At 50.4% G+C, this 27820-nt stretch overlaps 1 protein-coding gene across 2 annotated transcripts in view; it reads right to left on the bottom strand.

Moving 5' to 3' along the window:
* Positions 1-27820, bottom strand: part of ECE1 (endothelin converting enzyme 1) — a 115350-nt gene that overhangs the window by 42126 nt on the left and 45404 nt on the right. The window contains exons 1-4 of one of the 2 annotated variants that reach the window (XM_033841793.2): positions 15606-15754; positions 15313-15399; positions 7079-7220; positions 6-218 (exon numbers count right to left, since the gene is read on the bottom strand). In XM_033841793.2, coding sequence (XP_033697684.1) covers positions 6-218; positions 7079-7220; positions 15313-15399; positions 15606-15659 — 496 coding nt within the window. In that variant the 5' untranslated portion in view covers positions 15660-15754. Of the gene's footprint in view, positions 1-5; positions 219-7078; positions 7221-15312; positions 15400-15605; positions 15755-27820 lie in introns of those variants that run through there. The other variant, XM_033841800.2, reaches the window with a different exon arrangement.

Genomic DNA, 27820 nt, shown 5'->3' with positions numbered 1-27820 from the left:
CTTACCGAGGAGGTGCTTGATGATGGCTTGGTTGTGTTCCCAGAGGTTGCTGAAGGTCCCCCAGCGCGAGTGGCCGTCAGGCACGGGGTTGGCTTTGATCCAGCCGCCACAGGCATAGGTGAAGAAGTCCTGGCAGGGGTCCACCGTAGGGTCCATGGAGCTCAAGATGGAGCTGGTCACCGAGATGCAGGCGTCACTCAGGCACACCGAGGGGGTTCCTGGCGGGGGTCAAGGACAAGAGGCCAGTGAAGGGAAGGCAGGGAAGAGGCTACGGCAACATAGCGCAGGTGGCCTGGGGCTCTGGGTGCCAGGCCCCACCCCAGCCCTGACCAAACAGATTTGGAACTGGACAGTCACTAGACCACTACGGAGGCAAGATTTCAGGAGATTTACGATCTCCTGATGTGTAAAATTAGACTTCTGTCTAGCTGCCTAAAATCCTTTCTATGGCTTTAAAAATTATCCTGAACCAAGGTGCTTCTTTTAATCAGTCCTTCCTTCCACAAATATTCATTGATTTTTTTATTATTCCCTGATGGTCAACAAATTTATTTGCTCATTCATGCATTCATTTATTCAACAAAATAATTACTGAGTATCTTCCAGGTTCTTTACAGAATGTGTGTCTGTGTGTGTGTGTGGTATGTATGGTGTGTGGTGTGTGCGTGTGGTGTGTGTGTGGTGTGTGTGTGGTGTGTGTGCATGGTGTGTGTGGTGTGTGTGTGTGGTGTGTGTGTGGTGTGTGTGTGGTGTGTGTGTGGTATGTGTGGTGTGTGTGTGGTGTGTGTGTGGTGTGTGTGTGTGGTGTGTGTGTGGTATGTGTGGTGTGTGTGTATGGTGTGTGTGTATGGTGTGTGTGTCTTGTGTGTGGTATATGTGGTGTGTGTGTGTATGGTGTGTGTGTGGTGTGTGTGGGGTGTGTGTGTGTATATGTGGTGTGTGTGTGTGTGTGGTATGTGTGGTGTGTGTGTGGTGTGTGTGTGTGGTATGTGTGGTGTGTGTGTGGTGTGTGTGGCGTGTGTGTGTGTGGTGTGTGTGTATGGTGTGTGTGTGGTGTGTGTGTATGGTGTGTGTGTCGTGTGTGGTATGTGTGGTGTGTGTGTGTATGGTGTGTGTGGGGTGTGTGTGGGGTGTGTGTGGGGTGTGTGTGTGTATATGTGGTGTGTGTGTGTGTGTGGTATGTGTGGTGTGTATGGTGTGTGTGGCGTGTGTGGCATGTGTGGTGTGTGTGTGTATGGTGTGTGTGTGGTGTGTGTGGGGTGTGTGTGTGTATATGTGGTGTGTGTGTGTGTGGTATGTGTGGTGTGTGTGTGGTGTGTGTGTGTGGTATGTGTGGTGTGTGTGTGGTGTGTGTGGCGTGTGTGTGTGTGGTGTGTGTGTATGATGTGTGTGTGGTGTGTGTGTATGGTGTGTGTGTCGTGTGTGGTATGTGTGGTGTGTGTGTATGGTGTGTGTGTGGTGTGTGTGTGGTGTGTGTGGGGTGTGTGTGTGTATATGTGGTGTGTGTGTGTGTATGGTATGTGTGGTGTGTATGGTGTGTGTGGCGTGTGTGGCATGTGTGGTGTGTGTGTGTATGGTGTGTGTGTGGGGTGTGTGTGGGGTGTGTGTGGGGTGTGTGTGTGTATATGTGGTGTGTGTCGTGTGTGGTATGTGTGGTGTGTGTGTGGTGTGTGTGTGGTGTGTGTGTATGGTGTGTGTGTCGTGTGTGTGTGTGTGTGTGTGTGTGTGGTGGGGATATAAAAGGCATAGTCCTTTCCTCCAAGAGTTAATAATTTAGCTGGGGATACACACATTATACAAGAAAAGTAAAAAGACGACAGTAGGAGAAATGTCTGTCATTTATTCTACCAACATAGACCGAGGATATTTAGTCCATGCCAAATGGGTGATGCAGACAATACGGTGCCAGGACTCAGGAAGAAAGAGAGAGTCTTAGGAATAGAAGGAACTATGAAACATCATTCCCCCTGAGTACAAGGCAGCAGAGTTATCTCATTGAATCTTCTAAAAAACAAAAATGAAACAACCCTAAGAGATCACTTTAAGGCCATCTTTACATATAAGGAAACTGGGGCACAGAGAGACTAAGTACCCTGCTCAGTGGCCACTGGGGTTTGAACCCCAGCCCCTCTCTGCTATGCCTGCTATGGGCCTGGAAGGGAGCCCTCCCGGTGATGACTGGCCCAGGAGGCAGGGCAGCCCCATCTGTCAGGTGCTGCCACGAGGAGGGATGGGAGCTGGCGCAGGTGGGCAGCGTGGAGGGCTGCCGAATCCTCCAAGTGCCCCCAAAACCCAGCGCACAGAGGAACCAGCTTCCTTTGAGCCGGTTCTCACAGGACATGGGGCAGAGGCAAGAGGAGGGGGCCGGACTCCCGAGGCGAGGTTGGTCGGTGGGCTCAAGCAAAGGAAGCACACGGCGGGCAGCCTTAGCCGTGGCCCAGCCCCAGGTGACGAGATGAAGCTGACTGCAGGAGATGGAGGCTGTGACTAAGCACACAGGCCCAGCCGCACCGCCTGTTGACCCAAGCTGACTGGCAACAAGAGGGACCGTTTCCTGATACGGGGGCGACACCCCCGTTGGAGGATGAGGACGCCAAGGCTCTGAGCAAGTGAACGGAACAAGGTCGCTCTGTGGTGTGGGAGCGCCCAGGCTGACCCCACTCCAGGCTGCTTCGGCAATGCCAAGGCCGGGGTTTTCCCTCACCACCCCTTGACCAGTCGTGCCAGGGGCTGCTGCAGCCCTTCTGGCGCGTTCAGTTCCCCACTGCACAGGGAGGAAGGCAGCAGGGCAGGCGTCAGGGGCTGTTTCTTAGACCTGGGTTCAAATCCCAGCTTTCTGCTTCTGGCCTCGCGCAAGTGGGCTCGTCTCTCTGAGGGTCGGTTTCTCCATCTGGAGATGAGGAAGGACGGTAGAACCAGTTTCACGGTGATGATGATCTCATGGCTGGGCGGGGGGCTCAGCTCCCTGGAGTCTTAGGGTCCATTGTTCCCAGGCCAATCCTCAGAGAGCAGAAGAGAATGCATGGGCTGGCAGGGTGGTCTTCCTCTCACTCGGAGACACAATGCCAGCTGGGGCTGGGCAGCCTGTGTGCTTATTAACATCTGATGACAAACCCAAAGTCCTGAAGGCTGACAAAGGGCTCAGAACAGTCGCACAACAGCACAAAAATCAGGGCGACTCTATGTCGAGGTAATTCCTTGTTTTGAGATGACCGTACAACAATTAAAGATTATTGAGCCCTTAGGCATGAAAATAGAGAAAGGAAATGGTAGGGGACACGGCACCATTTAAAATATCTCTAAATGAGAACTTGGAGTCGCATGCCCCACTTCCCGACTAAGGGAACGTACCAGAATCTTTATGGGGGCAGGGGATGGGGGGAAAGAATTTCTGTGTAGTTTGAAAAAGCCTATTCACTATTATGATAAAACTTCATATCTGGAAAAGGAAAAGAATACCTATTGTTTTTATACAACAAACTGCAGGAAGTGAAGCTTGACAAATACTTGGCTGGTGGGAAAACCCAGAAGCCAGCTGTTAAGAGGGTGATTCTCAGGGAGCAAGACACCTCAGAATGTGTGTGTGTGTGTGTGTGTGTGTGTGTGTGTGCACGCGCGCGCGCGCGCGCGTGGTGTGTGTGTGTGTGGTGTGTGTGGGCGTTGCGTGTATGTGTGTGTATGTGCGTGTGTGTGAGAGACAGTCAGAGAGAGAGGTATTTGTAGTTATCATAGGGGGACTTGGTTTTAAACCAAAATAAGAAGCCAGCCCCCAGGAATCAGTCTGAGAGGCTTGAGTTCTCCGCTAAGCACCTAATCTGCTAGGCACACTGCAAGGTACCCAGGTGGTACTTAAGCAACAGTCACTTGATTATTTAACTATTACTGGTTTGTAGATGCTTTACCAACTATCCTTGGCCTAACAGGTGCTTAATGTACATGTGATTAATTAATACACGGTTTCCAGGCCCCCTAATCTCCTGTCAACACGTTCAAAACTCAGCTCAGGCTCCCTCTGCTCAGGGAAAACTTCCCAGACCCTCATCCTTCTCTGTGCCCCTTGGCTGCCTGGGTGTCCGCTATCTGAGCACAGACCATGCTATGTCATGGCCGTCTCCTTGTCTACATCCCCCACTAGAATGTGAGCCTGAGGGTAGAGCCAGCATCTTACTTGCATTTATAGTTCCTTTGCCCAGCATTGAACTTGGCACCTAGCAGCTATCCAATACATGGGTTTTTTTGTTTTGTTTTGTTTTTTGCAGTACGCGGGCCTCTCACTGTTGTGGCCTCTTCCACTGCGGAGCACAGGCTCCGGATGCACAGGCTCAGCAGCCATGGCTCACGGGCCCAGCTGCTCCGCGGCATGTGGGATCTTCCCGGATCGGGGCACGAACCCATGTCCCCTGCATCCACAGGCGGACTCCCAACCACTGCACCACTAGGGAAGCCCCCCAGTACATGTTTGTTGAATGAATGAATGGCTGAGTGCATAAAAGAGCTTTGTCCAGGCCTTGGTCACCACCGGTGGATGCAGAAGATATTTCTTCCCTTTAGGACGTGAATGATCCGTCGAGCAGGTCCCAGATCCAGCTCACAGACTCGTCCGGATGGTGCCTGGCCTCGACACTAAGTAAGACACTTCAGAGTATTTTCCAGAGAATTTATCGTTTGTTTTGCTGTCACTGCTTGCAAAGCATCTGTAAGTTTCTGGAAAGCATGGTGCAGCAGGAAGGTGGATAAATATGTATTTAAGTGCCCAGACATAACTTAAAGGTGAGTCTTTCAGAATCACCAGAATTTGCGTTGACTGATGTTTGCACAGATGTGGCTGATGCCAGCCAGCACCTGCTGCTGGGTAATGAGGTTATTGTCAATATCTGGGGAGGCCTCTGCTTTCCCAGGCCCAGGCAGCTGATGAAGACACATGAATTGGCTCAAAGGTCACCGGATCCCCGGCCCAGCTCCACCCTGGGGGAAGAATTCCCCTCACCCAGGTCCAGCCTGGGGAAAACCCTTCTGCAGCCCCGAGGTGGAAGGGACAGACAGAAGCAGGATTCCTCCCTGCGGGCCCCACCTGGCAATGAAAGAAGTGTTTGGGGCCCAACCACTAGAAGCCAGGCCTTGGGGGCTCCCTTCTGGTTTCTGATGGAGAAACAGCCTGGGAACTCCTAGGGGCAATCTCAGGGCAATACTGCCTGCTGGAGTCTAGCCTGCTCCCCATTCACAGGGCCAAGAGCTGGGCAGACGAGGCTGGCTAGGGCCTATACTTCCAGGCAGGGTGTTCTGAACTAAACCTGATTTAGCATGAAGCAAGATGGCGGCTGCAGCAGGACTTCCCTGGTGGTCCAGTGGTTAAGGCTCCGCACTTCCAATGCAGTGGGCGCGTGTTCGATCCCTCGTAGGGGAACTAAGATCCCACATGCCTTGTGGTGTGGCAAAAAAAAAAAGAAAGGCTGTTCCCACTTAATCCTCCTTCTTGCTCTTCGTTCATTCAATTGTTTACTTATTCATTTTGCAAAGTATTTGCACATCTATGGCATGCAGGCACTATGCTAAGCACATATGGCCAAGAAATCATTAATTAATTAATCAGATATGCATTAATCACCTGCTGTGCTAGGCGCATTTGGTAAAAATCTACAAATCATTAAATAGTCAGTTAAACAATTAAGCGATTATTTCTTAGGTACCACTTAGGCACCTGACATAGATTAAGTTCTCATTAAATGTTTGTGGAAGGAAGAATGAATGAATGAATGAGTGCTTGATCCAGGAGCGATGTAAGGATGACTCAGATGAAGTCTTGCCCTCCCTCCAGGCCCCCAAATTCCTTCCTCATTTCAGTGCAGCATGGCCACCCACACAGGCCAGGAAATTCACAGTGGAGAAGGCTCAACAAAACCTGCAGTTGACGTTCCCCAATCCTGTGAAGGTTCACGATGGCTCTGATGGGATGAGTACCAGGTGACCAAGTTGTTGGGGTTAAACTCTTGGCAGAGGCCCAGAGGCTACTCAACCAGGTGGCCTACTGTCATGAGAAAGCTGGATCTTGGGGCCCAGGGGAGAGATCCTGGAACTGACTGAACTCCCATCCTTATTTTTAACTTGGATCTGCCCTTTCCAGGTCCATAAGAGTTCATGGATCATTGATTCTGTGTAAGACACTTGCTACATACACTCAGCCAGACACAGAGAACCAGCCTCGGGCCGCGGACAGTGGGATTGAAGTGGGGTCTGATCATATACAAGGCAGGACAGAGAAATGAGATGACAGAGGTACACAAAGGTCCCTGGCTCACAGAAGGACAGATTTTCTGGGAGTACTAACCCACGCTGGAGTGCACCACGAATTACAAAGCCTGAGCTCTGGGGTCCGCCAGCCCATGGTTGAACTCCAGCTGCCCCACTCCTTCTCGCACTAGCCACGTGATCTTGGGCAAGTTACTTAGTGCCACTGCCTCAGTTTCCTTGTGCGGAAAACAGGGTCAGAAGCAACCACACCTCACAGGGCTGCTGTGAGGAGGCAATGAGATTACATCCGTAAAGGAGAGGGCTGGTATTTGGTACATGGAAAGTATTCAGCAAACGGAAGCCATTATTGCTATTTTGTTGGAACTAAGGATGGAGGACAGGGCCAGCCCGTGTGTTGTGTCGAACCAGCCCACATCCTAACAATAATAGTACCTGGAGCTAAGGCTAGAGAAGGCCTATTGGGCACCAGGTATGTGATAGACATCATCTCGAATCCTCAGAGACAACCCCAAACTGAGCACTATTTTCTCCATTTAAAGTAGAGAAGACAGAGGCTCTGAGAGATCGAGTGACTTGTCCAAGGTCACATGGACAATAAGTTGCCCGGCCAGGATTTGAACTCATGTCCTTCTGACCCCAAAACCTTAACATCACCCATCTGCCCAGCTCCCAGGTCTTGGTCTGTTGCAGCAACCCCAGCCTCCAGACCCAGCTCTCTCCTTGGCCTCAGAGGCCAGTCCTGGCTTGAGCAGGGAAGCCCCCTTCTACAAGTGGACACAGCCTGGGGCGGAAGTGAGTGAAGCCCATCATGCAACACGGGTGCACCTACTTGTCCGGTACTGGATGCCTAGCGCTGCCAAGCAGGCCACCATTCCTGCCGCCAGAAGTGCTACCAGCATCACCAGCCGCTTCTCCAGCTGGGTCCGTGCGGCCCAGCACCTCCGGCCACTCCGGGGGCTTCGGAAGTTCACCTGTAGGGAAGGAGACAGGCGGGGCGAGGAGAACGTGAGCCCAGGGCCCCCAGTACCCAGGAGGAGGGGGCTCCACGGCAGAACCCAGCCCTGGGGAGACACCAGGGCTGCCTGATGTCCCCTCCTGCCTCAGGGGTGGTCTGGTTCCCATGGAATCGGTCCTAATCCAGGAAAGGAACCAGCACCCTGCTCGGCAGCTCAGATTCGCTGCTAAACATCCGAGTTAAGCAGTCAACCCAGCTGGGCTTGTGTTTTTTGTGTCACCTGATACGGGTAGAAGAAAAAAAAAAAGATCAGCTTTTCCCTGTTTCTCCAGTAAGGAGTTCAAAAAAAAACCAGGATGTTTGGACTCGCAGGCATCCAGCAGACATCCAGCTGGGCTCTCTCCAGAGCCCCAGCTTCAACAGGCCGGGGGTGACACAACCCCCATGATAACACAACCACAGTGCATACTTCCCGGGGCACAGACAGCCTTAGCGGTCGAAACCGGCATCATCCCACGAGGGCTGTGTTCTTAGTTTCTTTTTACAAATGAGGAAACCGAAGTCCGGAGAGGTGAGACCCTTGCCTCTCATCACACAGCTAAGTGGGTAGAGCTCGGATTTGAGCCCAAGTGTATTGATTCTAGAGCCCGCCTGTGGGTCAGAGATTAGAGTCTTGGGAGATGTCAGGGGAGATGCAATGGAGAAATAGCTCCATTGGAGCAGGTCCTCAAAGGGAGGAAAAAATGTCCTCAGCCTAACAGCAGCTAAACAGGAAAGGAGGCACAATGGGAGGAAGTGGAGGGCGTGACAGGGCCTTCCAGGCTGAGGAGGAACCCACCAGTCTATAGCACTCAGAGTCCTCGGCCCGGCCCTCAGACCCAAGGCCAGCTGGGGGCTCCCCTCTGTACTACGAGGCGCTTCCTGCAAAAGCCAGGGCCGCGGGACAGGAAGGGTCCCCTGAAGGTGGGGTTCAGTTTAGTGACATTGTGGCCAACAGTCGAGCACCAACTCAGGGCCACGTTGGAAAGACCGAGGGGGAAGATAGACTCCCTTGCTTTCAGCTGCTCACTGCCCAGCAGAGAGGCAGATAAAGAAACAGACTGGGGTGGGCAGAGGTTCAGTCTGGGAAGGCTTCCTAGAGGTGGGGATGCCTGGGCTGGGTCTTAAAGAATAACTAGAAGCTGGCCAGGTGAATGGGGAGGGGAAGGGAAAAGGGGGGCCTGGATCCTAAGGGGTGCTGTAAGCCAGGTGAAAGACTGGGGACTTCCTCCTGAGGGCTGGAGTGATACGATTAGATTTACCCTTTGGAAAAGCCAAGGTGGAAGGAGCAAGGCTTGGAGGGGAGCAGGCATGCAGGCAGGGAGACCCACAGCCTGCCAGGAGGTGAAGGGGGTGATGTCAGGGGAGATGAGGAGACCCAGCCTCTGACCTGCGAGTGCCCCCCAACAGCTGAGGGGATGGCGGCCCCTAGGAGCAGGTCACAGCCTTCAGGGAGCCTCACACTGGCGCCTGGGGAATCTGAGGCTGGTCACCTTAGGGAAGGGCATTGAACAGCCTCACGGTCATCACTGGCTATTTTGTGAACAGAAAATGACTGGGGGGGCTTCCCTGGTGGCGCAGTGGTTGAGAGTCCGCCTGCCGATGCAGGGGACGCGGGTTTGTGCCCCGGTCCGGGAGGATCCCACACACGGCGGAGCGGCTGGGCCCGTGAGCCATGGCCGCTGAGCCTGCGTGTCCGGAGCCTGTGCTCCGCAACGGAGAGGCCATAGCAGTGAGAGGCCCGCGTACCGCAAAAAAAAAAGAAAAGAAAGAAAATGACTGGGGGTTACTGCTCTAGAGAAAGAGGAAGACAAGAACTTTTTGTGGAAAAAAAAAAAGGTGGGTCCTACAACCGAGAAAAGGAACTTGAGGCTTGGTGACAATGCTGTGGAGGTCCGGGAGGCTCCGACACAGAAGCAGCTGTGTCAGGCGGGGGTCGGGGCAGGTCGCCTCCTGGAATTCCATAAGAACCTTTTTAAAAGCGTGAGACATGCAGATTCTGACCACGCTACTGGTGCAGACACAGCCTGGGACGAGCTGACATGCTCACAGCAATCGACGTCTATAAAGTGCTTTTTCAGAGGCATCAATTCTCTCACGCAGTTTACCCTGGGCACCGGCATCTCAGAGGGCCCCCAAAGGACTTGCCCTGTCTGGGGATGCTGACATTTACTTTTCCTGGGCCCCTGAGCTGGTCTCACCTTCTGCCTCCCACTCTGGGCCTCTCAGTGCCCCCATTACCAAGGCTCAGCTCGTGGGGGGAGAGGGGTGAAAAGCTAAGAGATGGAGCGATCTTGGTGTAACAGGTATCCCGTCCCCTCGGAGGCCAAGGATCACAGCCGTCAGGGCTGGGGAAGCAGAAAACCCTCTCTTATGTGGACAGAGCAATACCGAGGTGCAGGGAAGCTGAGGAGGTGAAAGGGAGAGAAAGAAGAAATAAAAGGGAGAGGATGAAAGACAAAGGGAGGGAAGGAAAAAAAAGAGTAATCATGGCAGGTATTGTTTGAGGGCTTTCTGTGCTTCTGGCATCACGTTCATTCTATTTTGTTGCTAGATGATGCTATTCTATCTTCACAACATCCCTAAGAGTAGGTATGAGTACTAGCTCCAGAAGAAACACAGGAAGTGGGGCGAGGAGACAGCGTGAGAAAACCCACGTCCCTCCCGAACCCACAGCCTCGGCCGAGTGGCCATGCTGCCCCTCAGGAGCCGCGAGCCGAGCTGAGCCTCATTGTTTAACGTCAAACAAACAGATGGTGTTCCCTGCAAAACTAAAACAGAATTAAGTCAGAATTAAATTAAAAATTCCTATTTCTAGGCAGAACTGGCAAACGGAATTTGAAAATCGGGTTTTTAGCCTCTGTGCTGTTCTCTGCTCGACTTGAACGACCAGGTTGACGGGCCTCGTGGTTTCTGCACAAGCCTCACGTCTGAGGGCAGAAATCCAGAGGCATCCTCCCGTGGCAGGAGAAGTCACCGGGAGACTGCGCCGGGATCAAGGGGCCTCTCCAGGAGAGCCTGTCCAGCTCCTGGGTGCAACGGACGGGGCCGGGGCTGTGGGTCTGAGCTGCTGTCTGGCTCCGTGCTGTCTCCTCCCTGAGCCCCTCTTGTCCCCACCTTGCCTCCTTCAGAGCCGGCCTTTTGGAAATGAGGGCGTGCTGATCATGAGAGAAGGGTCTGCAGGGACGTGGAGGGTCGGGAGGTTAGTGACAGGTAGCCCTCTTGGTCTCTGGAGAGGTAACAGGGAAGGGGCATCAGCTAAGGCGCAGAGCTGACGTCTGGAAGATGGGGTAAGGATGACCGTGAACGCTCAGCTCACTGGCAGGCTTAACATCCTAGCGACTGTCGTGTGAGGCACAGAGAGAATGAAACAGAGAGGAAAGGATGCGCTGGCAAGACAGGTGGAGAGGGAGACCGAGAAGGAAACAGAGCTGGAGAACGAGAAAGAGGGAGGAACTGTCTAGCTGTCCAGCCCAGGAGTTCCCAGGGTTTCCAGAGCCAAGGGAACAAAGCCCTGATGAGGGACAGATATTCGGTTACAGAAGTGAGGGCCTGGTGCGGCAAGGTTCTGCAAGAACGAGTTCTGCAGGCGAGGATGGGACACCACGCCCGGGGCCCAGGAGACAAGCCAGCAGAAGGCGCGGGGAGCCTGGCTTTCAGAGGAAACGGGGGCTCCAGAGGGAAGGCAGAGTCTTTTCCTGAGTCACCGCCTGGCCCCCCAGCGACCTGGCTGAGTGGAGCAGCGCACAGGAGTCAGTCTGGCCAAAGGATTGGCAGGGAGCGCACCCGCTGCAGCCCGAAGGCCAGACCACTCCGTGGGGGCTGGCAGGGAGGTCTGGCTGCCTGCCTTGGAGTCAGCCTTTCGGAGCAGACACACCAGGACAGCCTGGCCCTGCGTGATATCCTGCCTCCGTCAGGGTGTCAGGTTGGGGAAGTTTCTTCTAGCACAGTTTCTATATGGTGAGCTTCTGGCTGAGGCCACTGGGGCCAGGCCAGAGTGAAACTAGAATGCCCTCCCGTCCTCCCCATTTCCCTCCTGAGCCCTACTGCCCCTCTGCCCCTGTGCCTGACTCTCTTCCAATGACTGAGAACAGCTTATAGTATAGTACCTGTTGGGAGGGAGGGGACTCCTTATATATAAACAGGATCAAAGTCTAGTATTTAAAAGAAGCACTTTCCAGCTCTCTTTGCTTCCCAGAGAAACACCCAGCTGCTGATGACACGACGGCACTGGAGAAAGGGCACCAATCCGAGAAGTCAAAGGTCACCCTTGACTTTTTCAAGATCCCTCATGCGTCCCTGGGTGGCCTCTGGACCTCAGTCACCTATTTTTAAAATGAGGAAGTTGGATGAGGTGCCAGGTCTGACCAGCTCAGATCCCAGAACAACTCGAAGGCCAGAAGCATAAAGATCTAACAGGCAGGTAGAGCTGAAAGGGTCTCCTGGTAAGCAAAGAGGTCTCTGTAAAGCACTCAGTGGGCCTGTCTCTGAAATCACCTGCTAAAGACAGCTCCGTGCATGGCGGGGGGCGGGGGTAGAAAAATGAGAAAACCACCACTAAGAATTCAATATCTCAGCTTTCCTTTTTCTTGAAAAAATTGATTTTTAGGATTAACTGGATGAGTTTCAAAGGTTTTGGTAAACCGTTGGGGCCCTCTGCTCCCCAGTTTAGGCTGCAAGTGTATCTTTAGCTATTTCTCTTTGGGCCACTGGGGTGTGGGGAGACCAGGCAGCCAGTTTGAGCAGAGCAGAGGCAAAGGTATTATATTTAGGGCATCCCTGAGATACCATGCCTGGTGAGTTTTGATAATGATCCCGGTAACAACCAAATGCATTTTCTGTTGCATTACACATGGTGCTTTCACTTATATTGTCTCATTTCAATCTTTGCAACAGCTCTGAGAGGTGGATTAATATTAACCCCATCTTGCCAAAAAAAGCGGTTTAAGTGAGTAGTTTTCAGGTCTCAGAGCCCACGAGAGGTGAAGCTGGGGCTCCGTGTTAGAGATGGGGCTTTCAATTCTGTACTCAGTCCACAGTGACTAATTTTAGTTGACTGTAATTAACTTGTACCTCAAATATGAGATCAAGGGAAAGAAAAATCCTTTCTTTCAGGTGAGGTACAGGTAGAAATTTGCTCCAGCTAAATACAGCACTTTGTCAGCATGTTCAGGCAAAAAGGTGGCAAGTTTGGCTGAAAGATGCAAGTTTTCATTTACTAGTGTTGGTATCGATGACTTTGAAGTTCCAAGAACCAATGGGCTTCCAAACCTTAAAAAATCAAGCAGCTGATTTTTATAGCTGCCCGTCAAGAGAGGGAGATTTGGGGGGACTGGGTCCATTTTAAAAAGTCTAAAATTGAGGGAGCAGTTGCGTTTCTAGCAATCACTCACAGGAAATTATTCGAAAGTCTAGAAAATGGTCACCCACAGTGTTAGAGATATTGGGCCTACTGTCCAACTGTAGCAGATTGAGTAAATATACTTTCATACATTGGTACCGTAAAGTATTATGATTTTTATTGGTAGCATGTTTTGGAAGTATTTTTTTATTGTATTTTATTTTTTTGGTCCCACCACATGGCTTGCGGGATGTTAGCTCCCCAACCAGGGATCAAACTTGGGCACTCGGCAGTGAAAGCACCGAGTCCTAACCACTGGACCGCCAGGGAATTCCCTGGAAGTACTTTTAAAATTGAGGTACAGTTGATGTTTTCGAAGTTTTTAACAACATAGAAAAATGCTTATGAAGTGGCACTAAATGAAAAAAGCAGGACAAAATACTGTGTACTTAGAGTGAGCTCAACTATATTCTAAAATATATATAAGCAAATGTGAAAAACTAGAAGCGGTTATCTCTGAGTGGTGGGGTTACTGTTTCTTTGTAAATCTTTTTTTATACTTGACTCTTTTTTTTTTTCCCACAAATGAGCATGCAAAGTTTTTATATTGGGAAAAAAATCCCTATGATTAAAAACATAAAATTAATAGAAAACTCTGCTTTGTAAGATGAGATAAATAGGTTCTTGACTCTTAGAAGAACGATTGTTAGCTAGTTCATGTTTGCTTTAGGGAAGTCGGGGAGTCTCAAGGAAAGCCAGGCTGGGTACCCACAGAAATGCCTCCAAATCCTTGAGGCAAGCTTTTTGGCTTTTCCTGTAGTAAAAATGGGCGATTTACCCAGTTTGGCAGTTTGGTGTACTGCCAACCAGTGGCAGTTTGCACTCCAACCACATGATAGCTGTGTGACCACAGGAATGTCCCCAACCTCTCTGAGAGTCAGCTTTGTCATGTGTAGCATAGCCACAGGGGCCCTTACCTCATGACCAGAAGGAAAAACAAGAATCCTAGCAGGCCCAGAAATATGTATTACATCCATTTTCTCTAACTCCATTTTAAAGATGAGGGAATTGCAACTTAAAGAGATTAAGCTGCTCACCCAAGATCACAAGTGGTGTCAAATTCAAAGGTGGGCCCCCGGCTTCAGAGACTGGGCTGCCTCCACTCTGCCAGGCAGCCTCAGGCGGATGAATGTACTTTGTGACCTGAAAAAAGGCTATACCCACGTGGGCTGCTGTTGTGATGATGACAACACAGCATATTATTTTGTTGTGAATTCCAAAATGCTTCTGTGCTGATATATTTAGAACCTTCTGTGAAAGATGAGACTGAAAAAGATTGCTGATTAGACTCTGTTTTGATTTGGGAAGGGAAAAGCGCTGCCACAGAAATCTAATTTCCTGCTGGATTTAGCCTCTTAAGAAGGGTCTACGGGGAAGAGGGTCTAGACAGACTGCGTTTGATTTCTCACTCCCAGATTTCTAGCTCTGTGACCTAAGGCAAATTGTCTCCCCTGCTGGAGCCTCAGTTTCCTCATCTGTAAGTGGGAACAGTAATCCCTATAGCTCATGGGGGTGGTCCTGAAATTAAGTGGGATGATGTAGGTAGAGGTGCTCTGTTCCAGTGGGCAGACCACGTGGGATCATGAGTTTGGATCTCCCTGGGCCTATTTAACCAGTCTGGAGGAGGGACTCAATCAACACTGTTTCCCTTTACTAATATTATGATCCCAGCTTCTAAGAGCCTGAGTAGGGCTGGGCCTGGCAGCCTAAGTTTCCACACACCCTCAGTTTGCCCTTCAGAGGAGTTGTGATTTGTTGTCAGTTCACTGGGCAGCCCCAATACTCTCCTCAATGCCCCCCTTGGTCAACCTGGCAGAAGTCCTCCTGGACTGAGCTGCTCTAGCCTCTCTTTAAGCCGGTTTTTCGGAAGTCAGGTCACAGGGCCCCCTTGGGCATCCTTCGTATTTCCAACTCGCTCCCATCCACCTGCCTGAGTCCAAACCCAACCAGGGCTGAGGTCCTGGTCAGGACTGTCCCAACTCAGCCCCACAGGGGAAGAAGAGCAAAAGAAGCGACACTCACTGGTCTGCTACCAGGCAGGGAGGCAGTGGGCATATTGGAATCCCACAGGGGCAGACCCTGGGTGGGGGAGGAATTGGGCTTCCTGAGTAGGCTGAAAGGGGCAGGGAAAGGGGGAGCAGAGGATGGGCTCCAACCCCCAGCAAACTCAGGGACTGGGGGAAAAGAGGAAGAATGGGGTAATGCCCACCAGACAGGGTGACCAACCACCCCAGCTGGCCGAGGACTGACGGGATTCCAGGGCTTTCCATGCTACAACTGGGACAGTTTTAGACTCTGCCAGTAACGGGCTGTGTGACCCTGGGCAGGTCTCTCAGTACTCAGGGACGGCCTCTTCTGTGAAAAGAGAACTGGACCAGCTCACCTCTACAGGATGCTTCAACTCTGCCACCTGGCCTGTAGCCCCAGTAGCAGGTGGTCGTCAGGAGGGTTTGGGGAGGTGCAGGGCTGGGGAGGGGAGGCCGGTGGGGGGAGTCCAGAGCCTCAGGGGCACTCCTAATCCAGAAAGACTTTTTCGACAAGGAGCCCAGAGCTGCCGGTCTGGCACTGGCCCCCTGCCTCCCCACTGGCAGGATTGGGGCGGGGGCGGCAACAGCGCGACTGCCTGGTGGGCCTGGGCTGGGGGCTCACAGAGGGCCCGGGTTCCTACCTGCAGGTGGTTTGGGTACACGTCACCCTCGGAGAGCGAGTCCACCAGGTCCTCCTCGTCCAGCGTAGCCCGCTTGTAGGTTGACATCTGCAAGGCCAAGTGCAGCACGGACTCTCTTAGCGCCTCCATGGCTCTCACGCCCGAATGGGGAAGCGGCAACCCGCCGCCTCCGCTGCCGCGCCCCGCCCCGGCCGGGACACCGAGACCGGCCCACGGACCGGCCGCGGCGGGGGAGGGGGGTTCCCGCCTCCCTCCGCCACCCCCTTCCCCGCTTATGCAACACCGCGCCTCACCCCCAGCGCCGACAGCGCGGCTGCCACCGGCCACGGCGGCCACAGGCTCCGCATGGTGCCCCCCGCGACGCCCGGATCCCCGCCGCCGCCGCCGCCGCCGCCGCCGCCGCCGCCGCCGCCGCCGCCGAGCGCCCTCGGGTCTGGCCCGGGCGGGCCCGTATGTGAGGCTGGGCCGGGCTTCGCACCACCTTCGCGGGCGGGGCCTGATCGGCGCGGCTCCGGTTCCCTCCCTGGCCGCGCGGGGGAGACCACCCCAGGGCCGGAGTCCCCGGGGAGATGGAGGCTGCTCCCTTTCCCAGAGATGGGGTGGAGGGGCCTTACCCCAGCAGGCAGGAAGGGGGCTCGCAGCAGCCCCTCCTTCGAAGAAACATTAAATTCCCCTTCAAATAAACCTCTATGGCAGATACCAAAAGTCAGGTATTAGGAAAGTGCCCCTAATTTGGCCTACAACAGTCAAGAAAGAGGTTCCTCACCACTGTCCCTTAGGGGCCCCAAGAGCGGTCTTGCCCATTGGAGCTAGAAAGATTAGGGGGGAAAAAGAGGTGGTATAAAAAAAGGCATGTGTCTCCCCTCTCATTTCCGCCATCCTCTAGCTCAGGGGTCTTTAAGTCAGAGTTCATGATGATCTCAGAAAATTCCAGAGAACTCTCCTGACCTAGAATGAAAAATGTTACGTGTGTGCGCTTGGGTGGCTGGAGGGGAATCCCATGCTTGTCTCCAGGCTCACAGGTGTGACCTTACCCTCAAAACATTAACAGCTTGGGGCCTAGTTGAAAATCAGGAAGGTGACCCTTCCCTCAGATGTGGGGTGCTCAGGCACTCTCCCTCCCACCCGAGACCCCAGACAACCCTACCCAGCAGTTTCCCAAAGGACCCTCCGTATCCAGTGAGACCTGGGATCCCCCGCATTTATACATTTTTTTCAGCTTTCCAAAGTGCGCCTCTGTTCATTCCCATATTTGACTCTCACAGTCACACGTGTGTGAAGGAACAGGCACAGAGGGCTGAGGTGACATCCAGGGCCACAGACACAGTAACAGCTCCTGAGGTCTCCTGGCTTCGCCTTCTGCCTTCTTATAGCCCTCTCTGCAGCCGGAGCGAGCCTTTAACAGGAAATTCTGACCTTGTTACCCTTGCTTCAAACTCTGCAGGGACAGTCCCTTTACCAGTCCCCCATGGCCCCTGCTCACCCTGACCCTCATCTTGTGCTGCTCCCACCTCACTCACTCAGGCCCCAAATTCTCCGGCCCTTCCTCTGTTCCTCAGATTCTTTAAGTTTCTCCTTCCCTCAAGACCTTTATAGCGCTGTTGCCTCTATCTGGAACATTCTTTCCTCATCTCTACTCCTCCCACGGCCGGCTCCTGCTTCAGATGTCAGTTTAAATGTCGCCTCCTCAAATATCCCAACCATCCCAAGTAGACACCCAAATTCTCGATCATGGCACCCCATTTTCCCCTTCATAGTATTTACTGCACTCTGTTATTTATTTATTTATGTTGGTTTTTAGGTCTATCTCCTTTCCCCTCCCCAGAACTGTGAGTTTTATCAGGGCTGGGACCTTGTCTGGCACAGAGAATCCCGATCACCTGGCATACCACAGGTGCTCAATAAACTTAAAATGAATGGTAGAACAATTAGAGGGGAAGTGAAAATTACTCTGGGGAAGTGCCTTTGAATCCCTGTGCATCTAATTTTGCACTGCCCAAAGACAAAGGACACATGTCTAAGCACCCTGGGAGAGGCAGGGTGCGTGGGAAGAATTTGAATTCTGGGGTCTTCTGCTCCACTCCCACTGGGTGCAGGACTTCCCATTACCCACCCGAGAGAGAGAAAGGGCTCCCAGGCTGCTTCATTTCATGCTGGGCTACAGCTGGGCTTTTTCCGAAATCAGGACTCTCCGCTACACTAAGCCACAGGTGTTACCTGCCCCAGGAAAAGACCCTTGAAAAAGAAATTCAAGTCACCAAACATCTCTACTGCCTGGCACAGCAGCTGCTACTTCCTAGGCACCTAGGGGTATGAGGTGTTTGTCAGTTCTTCTACATCCGTCATCTCATTTAAGCTCTTGGCTCTGAAGCAGGTATTCCTGGCCCCTTTTACAGAACCTGAAACTGAGGCTCAGGGAAGTAACTTGCCCAGGGGTAGTGAAGCAACGGCTCCTCCTTCCATCTCAGCTCAGAGGTCAGCCCTTCCGGAAAGCTCTCCTGACCGTTCTTCTCTGATCCCAAGCAGCATCTGGCCTCCTGTTCTGTATCCTCCGCCTCCCCAAGCCCCCCATCCCATGCTTCCTTCTGCTGAAAGCGCACAGCACCTTAAGTAGGAGAACCTTGAAGGCAGGGGTTGGGTCTCGTCAGGCCTTACATCCCCAAAGGCCTAGTCGGGGGCTGGAGCCTCCACAGGCATCTGAGCGAAGGTGAGAAGCGAAGGAGGAGGCTGGCAGCCCATCCCAGGGGCCGAGGCCAGCCTGTCCGTGCAGGGGTGACGAGGGAAGCTCACATACCTCCCGAGCAGAAATCCAGAAATCCGCGGAGATGAAGAGCTGTTTATTTTTCAGCACACAAAAGATGAGGGGCCCTTCCTGAAATGCTGCCGGCCCGGGGCTGGGGAGTGAAACCGAACCCACCTCAGACGTGGGAATGGCTTAGCTGGCTCTGCCCCATGGGGAGCACAGTGGGCCCCAGTCAGCAAGTGACATTCCAACGACAGGGCAGCCCTATCTCTTACCTGCCAGGTTCTGGGCGGGGCCTTCCACACAATGTCTTGCTGGATCCCCACACCCACCAAGAGTCCCAACCTCAGCAGGTATCACTTCCCTTTTAGAAGGGGGAGGGGACTAGGCAGGGAGAGGGGCTGGGCAGACCAGACACCTAGAATGAGCCACTGGGCCCAATGTATCTCTCCCGACCCCGTGAAGCCCTGTGAGGTGGCGATCACCACCTCCACTTTACAGAGGAGAAGACTGAGGACTGGGGAGGTGGCGGCACACACCGTCCCCCGCCCCTACTGCCCCCCGCCCCTGCCCCAAGTCACCTGGCTAGAGAGTGAGATGCCGGGATGTGACCTCACCACGCTGCCTCCAGAGAACCCCAGGAACTCAGCTAGTGAGGGGCAGCGCTGGGCCTGAAACCTGGGTCCTGGCCCCCTGGTCCCGTGCTCTTTGTGGAGGGGGAGCTGCTTCTTCAGGTGGGACCTCGTGGAGTCCAGAGGCGCTGAGTGGCAGGGCAGCCAGCGCCGTTCTCCCTAATTCCCTCATTTGCGGTTGTGGGGATGCCCGCAGCCAGGGAGCTTCAGGGAAGGGGAAGAACCTCTGCTGCTCTGGGGGGAGTCTCTGCCTTGATCTGCTCGCTCCTCTCCCAGCTCCGCTGAGCCCCTGGACGTGAAATGTGGGCCTGGTGTTCGCGTGAGAAGGGCTTGGCGGAGACCAAGAATGGAGGAGTGGGAACCATGGTCCCCAGTCCTCCCGCTACACAGAGAAGGTGAGGAAAGCCCAGCTCTGGAAACCCCACCCTGTGCAAATCAAAGGCCTGGGGTGAACAGAAATGAGAAGTATTATAAATGCTCGTGTGTTTCTGACGACAAAGGCCTCTGGCCCAGGGGCAGGGCACTGGGTGTGATCCCACCGGGGATTTGCCCCGACTATGTTAGTCACTCAGATGGCTCTTGGGGTTGGTTTGCTCAAGGGCGGGGCTATCTTCCAAGAAATCTAGGAGCCCGTCAGAGGCAGCTGTAAGTGAAATTCAGAGGCTTGCGACTCCGTGGCCACATCCTCTGAGCCATTTTCACATTCTGTTTCTAAGTTTCAGCTCCTTAGGGGTGCTGCCCTTTGTGGCCAAAGGCCCCATCAGTTCTTGCCTCTCGTGCCGGTAATTAGCTGAGATCTGTTGAATCTTTACATGTCATCTAATACACACTCAGGTTACATGTTCGTTAAATACTTACACTTAACAAGCACAATGATAGAGTGAGCAATAGCTCTAGTTCCAAACCTCAGTTCAGATCCCCACTATGCCACTTCCCAGCTGCGTGAGCCCGGGCAAGTGACTCAGGCTCTCTGTGCCTCAGCTGTCCCATCTGTAAAATGGGGATGAAAATAATAGCACCTCCCTCGTAGGACTGTTGTGATACTTAAATGGTTAATATAAAGTGCTTAGAACAGTGCTGGGCACACAGCATGTGCCCACCAAGTGTTACCTGTTGTTATTTGTACCATCAATTCTTATCAAACACGAGGCTCAAAAGCCTGCAATAGATCCCCACCACCTAAAGAACAAAACCCAAACTCCTTAGCTTGGCATTCAAGGCCGCCTGGCAATTGGCCCAAACCTACCTCTCCAGACTCACCCTTTCCACGTACCTCTCAGGTGTGTGGCCGTCACCCTGACCCCTGATCTATCCCTCACTCAAAAGGAGTTTTCTGAGACCTTGATGTTTGTCAGGCCCTGTGCGGCAAGCTGAGGGGGCAGCCCTGAGCAGGACTTGGTCCCTACCCTCAAGGGACCTATGTTTCCCAAGACTGTGCCCCCTCCACCCCAACTACTGCTCTCCATGACTGGCTTACCTCCTCCTCCATGAAGTCCCCCACCTCAGTCAGAGGGAATTATGCCCTTCCCTCTGGTGTACCCCCGGCATAGCACCTGCATTTTGTTCAGGCCTTTCTGTCTCGCTGTCTTTATCTCAGGGATGGACCTCGGGGGGATGGGCAGCAATCATTTTATTTCCCTCCATCCCTGGTGTCCAGCACAGAACCTGGTATATAGATAACTGGCTAATTTGTAGCCAAGATTTTCACCAAGGCAAAGGCATCTGTGAGTTCAGCAAAGAAGAAACAGTGGAGTTTAGTTACTTGATGACCATGTAAAATTCAAATAGGACAACTGTGGGCAAGGGGCATATAGTAAAAATATAGTCATCACTCCTGAAGATGACACCATGTAACATCTATTACGACCATTACATTATCTGTGACATTGCTCAGTGTCTTTTGCATGAGAAATTTCCATGTGATTAATTTCTTTTTAAATTTACCACCAAGTTCTTGGAGGAGTGAACTGCTTCTTAGCTCTTTGATTACAGGAATCACAGGAATTGGCTGAGGAAGCTCACAGCCAGATCAGAAGCTCACCTATGGGCACTTTTCTGGTCTTTATGTTCAGCTTTGTCCTTGTCCACATTTTCCACTCTATTTTCTCTGCTCCTGATTTTTCATTTCTATTGCATATCATTATATTGGATGTGTTTCAGTTATAACCCATCAGGAATCCTCTGTGGAATAAAGTGAATTAGAAAAAACCTGTATCAGGAACATACCTTCCCTACTCTACTCTCCTGGGAATGCAGCTTCAAAATATTTATTCAACAGTGGGAGTGAGGCAATAAAGACAGACCTGGGCCCAACTCCAGGTTCCCTGGCTCATGTGACCATGTCATTTCCCTTCTAAGCCCTCAGTTTCCTCATTTATGAAAAGGTTCAGTGTAAAGATTAAATGAGCTGAAACAAATTGCCTGGCATAGAGTGTCCCACTCCCAAGTGACCCGGCACCTGGGGGACACACTACAGCACCCACCTCATAAATTGCTTTTCTTTATTTTCCTTCATCACCTTTCCCATTTGCTTCCGCTCTCATCCAGGTTTTCTGATCTTGGCCTTAGTTCAGCTGACATTTGGCGAGAATTTAGCTCTGTTGCTGTACTCCAGGCAAAACCAACTGACTTCCTGGGTGTTGAGGCTAACGTCAGCAATAAGTCTAATTACCAAAAGATAGTATGTACTCTTGATACGATGTGATAAGAATGGTACTTTACCTCTGTGGCTTTCCTCCCCAAAGCACATTACCCCAGTCTAACCCTAAGAAAATATCAGACAAATCCCAATTGAGGGACAACCTATAGAATATCTACTGAGGACTCCTCAAAACTGTCAAGGTCATCAAAACGAGAAAAGTCTGAGAAACGGCCACAGGCAAGAGGAGCTTAAGGAGACATGACAGCTAAATGTAATGGGGTATCCTCAGTGGGATCCTAGAACAGAAAAAGGACATTAGGCAGAAACTTAAAGAAAAGTGAATCAAGTATAGACTTTAGTTAGTAATAATGTATCAATGTCAGTTCATTAATTGTGACAAATGTACCATATATTAATAATAGGGGAACTGGGTGTGGGGCGTAAAGGAACTCTCTGTTCTATCTTCCCAATAATGCTATAAATCTAAAACTATTCCAAAATAAAACATTTGTTAAAAAAAATAACTGGCTGCCCCCTAAAACAGAAAACAAAGTTGTCGGCACTGACACAAGCCCAGCACTGCCCAGTTCTCAAGGTTCTTTTATACCCTCATCTTATTTGTGTCTCATGATCAGTCACCCTGTGAAATAAGCCCAGGGATCCCCATTTTACAGATGAGGAGACTGAGGCCAGAGAAAGGAAGCAGCTTACCTGTTAGTGGCAGACCTGAGACTCAAACCCACATCTTCCTGACCCTCTCAGGGCCTCTTCCTCTTTTTCAGGTTGACCTCTTCTGGAGACTGTAGGCTGCCCATTCGGGATGTGGGAAATAGGGAGGGATATAACGGCGGGGGTGGGGGGCTGGGAAGGGAGATTCCACTTTGTGCCAGATGGAGCTGGAGGCCTGAGCATGGAAAGCAGGAAGGTGGGCAGGAGCTAGGGTGCAGTTAGGAGAGGTTTGTTAGGAGTTAAGGGAGGCCTAAAGGTGAGAAAGACTGGAAGACCAAGGGCACAGAGCATACATGGGAGGTCAAGGCTGCTAACCACCTCCTCCTGGGAGGCAGCAACCCTGCCGGCCAATGAGTCGATCACCCTAGTCTGGACCAGAGTCCCAGGCTGGGCTCCCCTTAACGTGCCGGCAGTGGGAGACTTGCCTACACATGCCGGGAACTGAAAAACATTCACCTACTTGGCCTGGTGTTGACTCACCTGCCTGGGGGCCCCGGAGGCACTGAGAGCCTTACCTAGTGCTGCCGACGGACCGTGCCTCAGCGCCTGCTGAGGAGGCCCGCCCACACCCAAGCCCCAAACCTGGCTAGCAACCTCTTCCTTCTTCCCCGCGTAGGCCCTCCGACCACACCACCGACCGTTCAGGCCCCCTGCAAGGCTCCTACCATGCCTCTCTCCACCCCACCGTCCTGACGGTCTCCATCTGTCACCTCTGCCCCTCTGTCCAGGCCCACTTGGCTCTGCCCCGCCTCTGCCTGGAAGCCTTCCCTGATTAGACCCCCAGTCCGCCATCTCCCAGCTGGCTCCAGCAGAACCTTCTAAACTAATTGATACGATCCAGTCACTCTCCTTCTCACGCAGGCTTCCTGGAACTGGCAGAAGAAAGCATGAGCCTTGGCTGGGCTTCCAGCACTGCCCCCCCACCCACCCCAGGCCCTGATCGGCTCCTGGAGCCTCTCCAGCCTCTCTCACCCTCCCTCGCATGCTCGAACCTCAGTAAAACATGGTCAGCCCCCTAAACACACCATGCTTCCTCTTCCAGGCCTTTGCATGTCCACCGGCCTCTGCCTGGCCTTTGCTCTCCTCCCTCCCCTGGCTAACCCCTCAGCTCCCAGGCATCTTCCTACAGGCAGCCTTCTTGGACTTTACTGTGACCCTTGCTCTATGCTACCCAAAGGCAGCTACACAGCCTTCTAGCATCTCATCCCACCAGAGTGACCAGCAGCCAAGTGCAGCTGTGTGACCTTGACAAAGCTTCCTGCGCTTTGGTTTCCTCATCTATCAAATGATTATGGTATCCACTCCATAGGGTCTTTAAACATATTCAACAAGATGCATAAAGTCCTCAGTCCAGTGCCTCACAGAGAAGCAGTGCTCAGTAGATGTTAGTGTGTGTGGCGGTGGGTTCAGAAAGGGCTGGCTCTTCAGGTCACACTGAAGATGATGGAAGATGGGAAGAGGAGGAACTGGGAGGACCTATGACACGCCAGGCACCGCACCTGGTCTCCTTGACTCTTCCCGGTTACACAGCGTAAAACTACTGTAATACAAGGAAGGTCTAAAACTTCCCTAAAGTCACACTTCTGGTAACTAACAAAGCCTGGGCTGGAGCCCAGGTGTATCTATTCCCAAAACTTGTGGTTTTGCCATTATGACAAATACGATGGCAGCCCCAACCTGCTCCATCCCTACCACTTCAGGCACCACCTCTTGGCCGGGTTAAAGGGGCTGGGTTGTCCACTCTTACAGCCAAGCACCAAGTTCAAGGCAGACCAGGAACCTGCAGCGGGCACTAAGCTGTGCAGGATGACCAGGCTGGGTAAGTCCCAGGCCGGGAAGACCAAGCATGCCCAAGCATTTGTCGATATAATCACATAAACTTCGGACAAAGCTCATCTGTCTCCCTTAGTGATATTTATAATGGTGATGACTGAGCTGCCCAGTAATTAGGCTCAGCCAGGAAGCAGTTCATGGAACTGGTTATAATTAGTATTTGTGTTACACGGGTGGGATGCTGACGACTGGGATGAGGGGGAGGAAGCAGGCGGGGCAGGAAGCCTTGGGGACTCCTTGGATCCCTAAACAGAGGTGGCCAGGGCCCTCGCACTTTGTCCAGGCCCTGTGCCAACCGACTCATGTGGATAATCCTGTTTAGCTTTCATGATAACTCCATGATGTGGGCCCCATTATCCCTTTTCTAGGGCGAGGGAACAGGTTCAGAGAGGTCCTTTCACTTGTGCAAAGTCACACAGCCAGTGAAGAACAGAGCCAGGGTCCATACAGGCCTGCCCATCTTCCCCTCCAGCCCAGTGATGTCCTAGACATAAGGAAGTAATCAGGACTTGGGCTGGGAGGCAGGAGATCTGTATTCTGGACTGAGTTCCAACACTGCCTTACCCTGGGCCTCAGCTAGTGACTTCCCCTCTGCAGGACAAAAAGAGAAAGTGTGCCTGTCAGGCTGGGAGTGGCTGAGAGTGTGAACTTGGGAGCTAGGCTCCTGGGATTCTAAGCTCTGGGCAAGCCACTTAACCAACTAAGCCTCAGTGTCCTCATCTGTAAAATGGAGACCAGTATTGTCCTCATAGGGTTGTGAGGGTTAAGTTAAAAAACTCAGAACAATGCCTGAATATTATCATCATTTATGGGAAAGGCACATGCTTTGGAGTCAGTTTTTCCATCTGTAAAATGGGGAGGTAGTTACTGGATTCAAACAGTGGTTTGAAAGCATATGCTTTTTAACCCCATAGAGCCCTCTATTTATTTTTTTAGTTAACACATCCAGTTTTTATTGTTTTAATTTTATTTATTTTTGAAGTATAACTGACCTAAACACTATGTTAGTTCCAGGTGTACAATATAGTGATTTGATATTTCTATACATTACAAAAGGATCACCACAGTAAGTCCAGCTAGCATCAGTCACCATACAAAATTATTTCAATATTATTGACTATATTCCTCATGTTGTACATTTCATTCCTGTGACTCTTTTATTTTGCCACTAGAAGTCTGTACCTCTTAATCTCCCTCACTTATTTCACTCATCCCGCTACTTGCCTTCCCTCAGTCAACCACCTGTTCGCTCTCTGCATCTATGACTCTGTTTCTGTTTTGTTACATTTGTTCATTTGTTTTGTTTTTTAGATTCCACATGTAAGTAAAATCACACTGTATTTGTCTTTCTCTGTCTGATTTATTTTACTTAGCATAATACCCTCTAGATCTATCCATGTTGTTGCAAATGGCAAGATTTCATTCTTTTTTATGGCTTAGTAATATTCCATTTTATATACACACATATGCACGCACACGCACACACACACACCACATCTTTATCCATTCAACTATCAATGGGCACTTAGGTTGCTTCCATATCTTGACTATTTTACATAATGCTGCAATGAGCGCTGGAGTGCATATATCTTTTCAAATTAGTGTTTTTGTTTTCTTCAGAAAAATACCCAGAAGTGGAATTGCTGGATAATATGGTAGTTCTATTTTTGAATTTTTGAGGAACCTTCATATTATTTTCCATAGTGGCTATACCAGTTTATATTCCTACTAATGGTGCATGAAGGTTCTCTTTTCTTCACATCCTTGCCAACACTTGTTCTTTTTTTTGATTACTGTAGCTTTGTATGATAGTTTGAAATCAGGGAGCATATCTTTAGTTTTGTGCTTTTTCAAGATTGTTTTGGCTATCTGGGGGTCTTTTTTGTTTCCATACAAATTTTAGAATTATTTGTTCTGGTTCTGTGAAAAATGTCATTGGTATTTTGATATGGATTTCATTGAACCTGTATATTGCCTTGAGCAGTATGGTCATTTTAACAACAGTAACTCTTCCAATCCATAAGCATGGTATATCTTTACATTTTTTGTGTGTCTTCTTCAATTTATTTCATCAGTGTCTTACAGTTTTTAGTGTGTAGGTCTTTTACCTCCCTGGTTAAACTTATTCCTAGGTATTTTACTCTTTTGAATGCAATTGTAAACAGGACTGTCTTCTTAATTTCTTCTTCTGATAAATCATTGTTGGTGCATATAAACACAATAGTTTATTGAATATTAATTTTGTATCATGCAACTTTACTAAATTCATTTATTAGTTCTAATAGTTTTTTATAAGATCTTTAGGACTTTCTATATATGGTGTCATGTCATCTGCAAACAATGACAGCTTTACTTCTTCCTTTCCAGTTTGGATTCCCTTTATTTCTTTTTCTTGCCTGATTTCTGCAGCTAGGACTCCCAATACTACGTTGAATAAAGGTGGTGAGAGTGGGCATTCTGTCTTGTTCCTGATCTTAGAGGAAATGCTTTCAGCTTTTCAACATTGAGTATGATGTTAGCTGTGGGCTTGTCATATATGGCTTTTATTATGTTGAGATATGTTCCCTCTACACCCACTTTATTGAGAGTTTTTATCATAAATGGATGTTGAATTTTGTCAAAAGCTTTTTCTGCATCTATTGAGATTATCATATGATTTTTATTCTTCAATTTGTTAATTCGATGTATCACATTGATTGATTTGCAAATATTGAACCATCCTTGCATCCCTGGGATAAATCCCACTTGATCATTGTGTATGATCCTTTTGATGTATTGTTGAATTTGGTTTGCTAATACTTTGCTGAGGATCTTTGCTTCTATGTTCATCAGTGATATTGGTCTATAATTTTTTTCTTTTCTTTCTTTCCTTCCTCCCTTCCTCCCCCCCACTCCCTCCTTCCCTCCCTCCCTCCCTTCCTTTGTGCGGTGTCTTTGTCTGCTTTTGGTAACAAGGTGATACTTGCCTCTAAAATGAGTTTGGAAGCATTCCTTCCTCTTCAAGGGTTTTTGGAATAGTTTGAGAAGAATAAGTGTTCACTCTTCTTTAAATGTTTTGTAGAATTCACCTGTGAAGCCATCTGGTCCTGGAGTTTTGTTTGTTGGGAGGTTTTTTTTTTTTTTAATTATTACTACTGATTCAATTTCATTACTGGTAATTGGTCTTCATATTTTCTATTTCTTCCTGATTCAGTCTTCGGAGATTGTAGGAATCTATTCATTTCTTCTAGGTTGTCCGTCTTATTGACAAATAATTGTTCATAGTAATCTCTTAAGATCCTTTCATTTCTGTGCTGTTGGTTGTAACTTTTCCTCTTTCATTCCCGACTTTATGTATGTGGGCTCTCTTCTCTTTTGGGGGGATGAGTCTGGCTAAATGTTTATCAGTTTCATTTATGTTTTCAAAACCATCTTGTATTCATTGATCTTTTCTATTGTTTTTTAGTCTCTCTTTATTTCTGCTCTGATCTTTGTGATTTATCTCCTTCTATTAACTTTGGGTCCTGTTTGTCTTTTTTCTAGTTCCCTTAGGTGTAAGGTTAGGTTAAGATTTTTCCTTGTTTCCTGATGTAGGCTTGTATCACTATAAACTTCTCTCTTAGAACTGCTTTTGCTGCATCCCATAGATTTTGCATCATTGTGTTTCCATTTTAATTTGTCTCCATGTATTTTTTAATTTCTTTTTTGATTTCTTCAGTGACTCATTCGTTGTTTAGTAGCATATTGTTTACCTCCATTGTTTGTGTTTTTTGCAGTTTTTTTCCCTTGTAATTGATTTCTAGTCTCATAGCATTGTGATCAGAAAAGATGCTTGATATGATTTCAGTGTTTCTAAATTTATTGAGACTGGGAGCTTCCCTGGTGGCGCAGTGGTTGAGAGTCCACCTGCCGATGCAGGGGACATGGGTTCGTGGCCCGGTCCGGGGAGAT

This window comes from Tursiops truncatus, chromosome 1 (genome assembly GCF_011762595.2).
Source record: "Tursiops truncatus isolate mTurTru1 chromosome 1, mTurTru1.mat.Y, whole genome shotgun sequence".
Lineage (NCBI taxonomy): Eukaryota > Metazoa > Chordata > Mammalia > Artiodactyla > Delphinidae > Tursiops > Tursiops truncatus.
Note: the sequence above shows the minus strand (reverse complement) of the source record. Positions and strands in the feature narration are given on the sequence as shown.